This window comes from Ascaphus truei, chromosome 10 (genome assembly GCF_040206685.1).
Source record: "Ascaphus truei isolate aAscTru1 chromosome 10, aAscTru1.hap1, whole genome shotgun sequence".
Taxonomy (NCBI): domain Eukaryota; kingdom Metazoa; phylum Chordata; class Amphibia; order Anura; family Ascaphidae; genus Ascaphus; species Ascaphus truei.
This window is the reverse complement of record NC_134492.1, coordinates 33,980,398-33,988,119: the sequence shown is the minus strand read 5'-3', so window position 1 is coordinate 33,988,119 and position 7,722 is coordinate 33,980,398. Positions and strand designations below refer to the sequence as shown.

The 7,722-nt window shown below is 40.4% G+C and overlaps 1 protein-coding gene across 1 annotated transcript in view; it reads left to right on the top strand.

Annotated features, from left to right (window-relative positions):
• Positions 1-725: 725 nt before the first annotated feature.
• Positions 726-7,722, top strand: part of PLPPR5 (phospholipid phosphatase related 5) — a 174,524-nt gene continuing 167,527 nt past the window's right edge. Inside the window, exon 1 of the mRNA XM_075616487.1 lies at positions 726-859. Coding sequence (XP_075472602.1) covers positions 791-859 — 69 coding nt within the window. The 5' untranslated portion in view covers positions 726-790. The remainder of the gene's footprint in view (positions 860-7,722) is intronic.

Genomic DNA, 7,722 nt, shown 5'->3' with positions numbered 1-7,722 from the left:
TTAGAGTACAATTTTCACTTTATTGACATAGCACAACCCATTTCTTTTGACAATTTTAGCACTTATTTTGTACCAATCTGGTCCGATATATTTTAATTATATACCTAATAAATTTGGTTTTAATTTACCCATTTTTCACTACTTATAGGACCAGATTATTGTCTTTGACTGTATATCTCTCATTAGACAGGGCACTCTCCCTCGTGTCAATATTAGGACCTTACCACGAAAACCGTCAGTCTACAAAATTGTAATATCCCACGTGGGAATGTTTTTGTTACTCTAACAAATGAATATGAACTTGTCGCTATTGCTAATAATATTACGGACCTGTATTAAATAACTAGCCTTCCTCAAATATGTTGCAAACTTGAGCATGGCAGCAAAAACAGGTGCACATTGTGTCACTTTGCATCAATGTATCAAAATGCTTTACTGCAGTTGCATCCTTTGGGGAGAGGTTGTAGGAGAAGTTAGAGAGAAGTTAGTCCGCATCATAGTTTAATGAGGTTTATCAACATGTTTGCTGCCTATAACAGGCACTGTTTTCCTGTTCCTCTTTGCATCAAATACATCTGCAAGGCCAGAGGCGGCGTTCACCTCTGCATCCTACAGTAAGTGTTCTGGGCGAAATGATGAAGACATGTTTAACATGTTTCATACCGCTGGAGACTATTGCTGCAGATGAACAGTGGTGTGGAGCATAATAGATCTCATGAAGAGTCAAGCAATGTAATTCCATGGTTCCAAACATATGTGAATAAAAACGGATTTATTTTGTCGACAGATAATGATACCACAAATCCGAAGAGAAACCCGGAGGAATGACACCATCCTTCAGTGCTTCATATTTGTGGAGGTGAGTGACATTTTATTATCCTTAACTTTTTCCCAAGTCATTTGTAGTAATCCAGTTAGGTTTCTACTCCTCTATTTGTGTATTTAAAATAGGTCCCTAATGATATTAGGGTGAATCTCCAGAGGCTTATTTGTTCTGGTATCAATCTGGCAGATGCCAAACAAAACTCCAAAGTGCAAACTCCCCTCAAACATGTAAAAAGAAAGAAAATAACAGTGAGAATGTGTAACAATTTTTTTAATTGAGCGTTAGGTCTTAAGAGTGCCCACTCACGTGGTGGAAGCGATATTTAGGCGTTTGTCAGATTGTATCTGGTCTGGATCGTAGTTGGTGTAGCAGGAACTCTCCAGATCATAGAACAAAAGAAGAGGTATACAGTGTCAATCAGTTTTATGGTTAAAATACTCACTCACATGCTCCAGGTGTAAAACAAGCGGTTAGACCACTCTGGGTCTGACAGTGTCGGTGTCCTGATCATGTTCGGCTGATGTTCAGTCTCCTGGTGCATCTCACTTCTGGGTTCCCCGGCGGGTGCCGTCACGATGGCGATTCGGCCAATGGAAACCTCCAATTCAAGCTGCTTTGATGCAAGTGACAGGGAACAGCACGGCATCGCTTATAGTACTTGCGGTTTTCAGGGACCACCCTACGCGTGTCATTCAGCTCACTGAACTTCTTCAGGGGTGCTCAAGGGCTGTTGAGAAAAAAAACCTTCAACCAGCTGCATCTCCCTTACATGGTGATATAATACTTGTACTTAGAGGTTTTATACTATTGTTATTCGGTGTTTTAGGTTTGCACTTTCTTCCTGCTACACATCAATCTGGCAGATGCACGATTTGTAAGAACTTGCCTATCATAAAGCATGTATGCAAATACATTCATTCAAATGTACTTTCATTTCTTATTTCAGTGGCATATTTAGGTAAATCTTTGAAGAATAAACCATTAATGCCCTTGGTGGAGGAGTTGAAACTGTTAACTTCCTGGGGCATTCATGGACAGCTGGGTACCGATATACAGTATAAATATTTTTATATTCCATTGCATGGATTGACATCTAATTATGATGTTATGTGGTTTATAACATTCCAAGCACTCCTTGCCAAATAATTTTAACCAATCAGAGACCAGGATTTCAATATTCACATTCTTTAAAACCTATTACTGTATTTAGATTTAGTTCAGTGGTGCTCAACTCCAGTCCTCAAGACCCCCAACATGTCAGGTTTTAAGGATATCCCTGCTTCAGCACAGGTGGCTCAATCAGTGGCTCAGTCAAAGATTGAGCCTCCTGTGCTGAAGCTGGGATATCCTTAAAACCTGACCTGTTAGGGGGTCTTGGGGACTGGAGTTGAGCACCCCTGATTTAGTTGAACCTTTTGAGCACAGGAGGGGCAGCGGCAGTAGCGTGCCACAGAATCTGTGACATATAATGGCCACGTGACCGCGGTGTCCTCCTCTTCTATTCCTGCTGTGCCTCCATGGGAGCGCAGAACATCATCTATGTGGAATAATAAGCTGAAAACCAATGATGTAGCCAGTATGCCATGGGGGTCCCAAGAGTTCCAGACTCTATGTTGTGGTAGCTACGTTATGGGGCACTCTGAGGGTTAATATATATAACTGCTATCCTATTTCTGCATGGACTGGTCCAATAGAGTTAATCAAACATTGTATGAAAATTATGGGAAGATGTAAATAAAGGTGGAAATCTGTTTAATTGATATGTTTATTTCTTCCCATGCAGGTTAAATGTGCATCTCACAGAAGGAATAATAAAACAGAGATAACTTGCTGTTTTATTGTAACATTTATCGGGGAAGTTATAGAATGCATGTACAGTGTAACTTCATATGCATCAGCTTCACGCTGCTTGTATTTGTCCGGATGTTTGGGGAGCGCAGATGTATGCAAATAAAAGAAACATACAAAATATAGTGCAATATGTTTAAACAAAAATGTGTTCTGATGATTTTGAAATCCTGTGAAGTGTTTTTTATCTATAGATAAAGATAAAATGCACTCACATGTGTCAATGATAAAATCGCATTTTGAATAAATAGAGCGTGACCGGTCATGGTGTATAGGCGTTCTCTCTGCCCGGCTCGCGTTGTGCTACTTATGTCCATCTATTTGACCAAGCATGGCACCATAATTACTTTGTAAACAAAGAAAAATATCTACGCCAGCAATGTTAATGACTATATACAGTAAGTGATACAATATTTTGCCAAACATAGTAAATCCATTTGTTGAAAAATGATTTTACTTATCTGATTGTAGGTGTCAATCAGCTACTGTACATTTAACTTTTATAACTTGCCATTGTCCTGAGTTCACTTTCATCCTACTGTAGGTTGGTCTACCCCTTCAAGGGGCAGAGCATGATAAGGTTTTCTCTGGGGAAATAAGTTTAATAAATCTTACTCTTGTTGAATCATATCTGTTTATATGACGCAGAGTTCATCCCAGCTGTGGCCATCTCAGCCCTCTGTGTCTGTCACTGATAATTATTCAGAACTGTCTGCATTTGCTAAGGGCAATTGTGATTTATTGAGTAGTAGAGCACAAACGTGTTCTACTTACAGACTATAAATAACTGTTTGTGCAAATCCAAGGTGTAGCCTACCTCGGTAATTAAGTAGAATTTTTTTGTACCTACTCATTCCACCTTTTGTAGTTCACATACTGTAGGTCCCGTCTCAATATGCTTTGAAACTGCTTCACTAGAGAAGTGTGGAACTTATGCACCCGGTCTCAGACCAGCTGAGATTTGCCTCTTTTGAGCATCCAAAAAGCAGTGTCAGAGCTCACAAGCGATTCACCCAGCATTAAGCCAATGTGAATTGCAGTCTTGCTAATTTGCTAAACACCCTAAAATCACTCAATGTGCTTATTGCTGAAACTATAAATAGGCTGCACACACCATGTTTCACTCACTGTTGATACTTCACTGAAAACGCACTTATTTGGCAACATTAATAGCTGTATGCGGATAAGAGAAAACTTTTGTAGATAATTAAATTTGGAGGAAAAAGACGCATATAATTTGGCGAATGCATTCTGTACAGTTTTCAGCATCTCTATTCTTCACATCAGGGAGACCCTGAGCTACTGTACAGTCATTTCAAAGGAGCTGAATTCTTCCCCAGACATCATCAAAGCATATACCTAATAGTTAAAAAGAAAAAAAGATGGTGTAAAACAGCGCTACATATATGAATAAAAACACTTAAGTGGTGTAAAACACTGGAAGCCAGGTAAAAAACTGACAGTACAGTCAGTCAATTGGCATAGAGAAAAAGGGGTGAACCGGCGCCACAAATAATAAAGTGAAAACCAAACCAATAAGGTGTAAAGTCCAAATGGAGTCCTAATATAGCTGGTAATCAAGGATTCTCACATCAACGAAGTATATGTGAAAAAAAGAGAAAGAAACAAATTATGGTGCAGTACATCAAACACTGGGGCTTAGGAACAGACTAACAACACAAGACAAACAAGACATACAAACGAAAATACACTAGCACGGCCTAATAATAAAGACAAAGCTGATTTATTACTGGGTGTGGAGGGTAAAATAAACACGCATCCGGAGGGGTAAAATTACAACCCTACTCACAAGATGCTGGATTAAAACAGGCAACGAACTGGAAACATGCTGCTGGGCTTCCAAGATGGCGACCGGAGCACTCTCGCTGGCGTCCTCACGTGAGAGAGGTGGAAGGTGTGTCACTCGAATGACAGGACTTCCGGGCGGATGTGACGTCACGCCCACTAGAGTCCCACCACAGACGTTCCTCCTTCACTATTCCTCCGCAGGTGCACCACGATACCACCACGAATCCGCTGTTGAACTGTTAAACTGCAAACTTCTCCACAGAAAACTGCAAACTTCTCCACAGACCAGGACAAAGCTCTAAAAACACTCGAAACTTCCCGACGCGTTTCGTACGCATGCGCGTACTTCTTCAAGGGATGTGAAAACGCACTTATTTGGCAACATTAATAGCTGTATGAGGATAAGAGAAAACTTTTGTAGATAATTAAATTGGGAGGAAAAAGACGCATATAATTTTGCGAATGCATTCTGTACAGTTTTCAGCATCTCTATTCTTCACATCAGGGAGACCCTAAGCTACTGTACAGTCATTTCAAAGGAGCTGAATTCTTCCCCAGACATCATCAAAGCATATACCTAATAGTTAAAAAGCTACATTGGGTAAGAGTACAAGGATTCATTATTTACCATTTGCCATGGAAAACAGTAATTATTGATTCATATATGAATCCTAAAGGCTTGTTTGATACAATGAGGATTTCTCGTTACAAATGATAGGAAAATGGGCAGACAAAGTGGGTGAAATAGTTCTTATCTGCTGTCAAATTCTATGATGATAAGTCATTTTTCATAATAATGGGAACTATTAGAATCAACAATATGAGATCATTATCATCCTTTATTTTTTAAGTAAATATAGGCCTCCACTTAAGGGGCATCGCAATACTGTTACAGTCAGTTGCAGAACAACTACAAATGAAATACAATTATTTCGTTACACAAGAGACAGACAGGAAAAGCCAGAGTTATTCTAATAAATGGTGGCATTAAATGAACACAGGTTATACACTTTCAGTTTACAGATATTTCACAGACAGTCAGAGATATGATAATGGGCATAAGTAACATTTACAGACAGGATTTAAATGGTGTTAAAAGAGGTAGGGTAGACGTTCAATGTGTTAGAAGAGGCCCTGCCTCAAGGAGCTTGCAATCTATAGTCAGTGTAAGTAGACATTGGGTACAGGGGATGAGAGGGTTGGTGAATTTTAGAAGCAATAGAGCACCTGTGACATTACAGCAGCGAATGGCATCAAACGATGGACACCCTTTGGTTGCCGCCAAAGGCTGTCAGCCTTTGGGGCGACGCAGATATAGACTGAAGGGGTTTTGAATGAATTCATCTGGGCTTTGAAAGTCCTTTGTCTTGTCACAAACAGTACAGGGGGTGGGGTTAACAAAACACAAGATCCATTTTTCAGTTACCAGACATTTTGTTATTGCTGGTTTACCCAGGAAGGGTTATTACTTCTATGTTTATTATGTATTTATTCCTCAGCTATAGCAATAGAAGCCCAATGATGTGTAATCATATGAACACCTTCAGTGCCAGAAAAAAATGGCAGAGATTTGCTGCGAGTTGTGGCGCTCTCTGGCATTATAATATGCATTGATTTAGATGTGTCAATGGATCAACAAGAAGGTGCTTCATATACAGCATGTAATACTTCTGTACAGAGCTTTCAGAAGCTCATATGTCTCTCCTTTGTGTTTGCTTTCGCAGCACAGTGAGAAAGAAGTAAATCTTCTCAAGGTTATGTGGAAGGAAGCATTTTTACCCAAGAGAATCTCCTTCACAAATTAATGCCACTGTATTTATATGTAGAAGAAATGTGTGGTTTCATAAACGCTACACATACAATTGATTACACAGGAAGACAAAAAAAGACAACGTGCACCAGGTGTACATACAGTATGCAGCCAGACCTATTGACGCTTAGCCGGCCAGGAAACCGCTACAGCAACGGGAAGGTCCCATAGTCCGTAATGGTGATACAACAGAGACTGTCTGCACTAGGTCTCCTGATCAACCAAAAAGCCTTCAGTCCCAGGAGGGTTCGGTCTGTTACAACGCGAGACGCAAGACCTCACTAATAAACATTTTTTTTTAAATGGGCCCATTGTAAATGATCATAACACAACTGGTAGGACTTTGCACTATATATTTTTATTTGGTGATTCACACATTCAAATAGAATCCTGTCTACTTTGATTTTTGTTGTTGCTTTTTTTTGTGGATAATTTTTTGATAATTGGCAACCTCTGGAGTCCTTGACCTAAATAAATATTATATTTTAAAACAATTTGTGACTATTTATAATAAAAAAAAAAGAATATTGCCATTGCTTCAGGACTGCTTCTGGTTTTGCCCACCTTGGAACACACATGAAGTGGAACATTTTCACCATGGCACATGCAATATAAGCCTTTGGGTGCTGCAGGTGCCGCAGCACTAGGGTCCAACATCCCCTCTGGCACATTGCGGCGTTACTGAATCGGGAAAACGAAGAGCAGAAACAGTGGCGTACGGTATCTAGACATGAGCAGGCCCCTGGGCATTTTTGTTTTCAGGTCCCCATTATAAGTGAACGTATTCCATAGATTCAGGAGAAAAATATGCCTTGATTATTAAAATTTCGAGGATCTCTCTCCCCCGCCTTATCCCTCCTCAGCTCTCTCCCCCTCCTCTATTTGTGGGAGAAGTGAGAGAAAGATGGTCAGCAGGGCCGCTGACAGGGGGCGGGGGGGAGAGCAGGCCCCTGGGCTACAGCTACGTCCCTGAGCAGCAGTCCTCTTCTGTTTCTCTGCTTTTCAGATCAAGTTCTTAAGCACTGAACCCGATCTCCCCTGCAAAGTGAGCAGTAAAAGGCCACGCCGTAATCACTACTTCCTGGGGTCCTCGGAGTGCAAGACCCCATGCCGTAATGTCTATGTCTTAGGGCACCCAAAAGGTTTAAGCAGCATTTTGGATGGTATCTTGTCAACGGCGGCCATCTTGTTATAACCTACTTTGCCAATTTGTAGGATTTCTGTAAAAGAAAGGGGGAAGCTTGTTCTTCAGAAAATAGAGGCGATTCCATTTTATAAACCGTATTTTTATTACATTTTATAAACGACAGTATACTTATTTGAAGCTATTTTACACTGTGGCTTACATGTGTTTTCGTTGTCTCGCATTACGCATTGTGACTTTGCAGACTGCACAGCAGAGGCTGAGCAGATGACTTCCTGTCAGGAA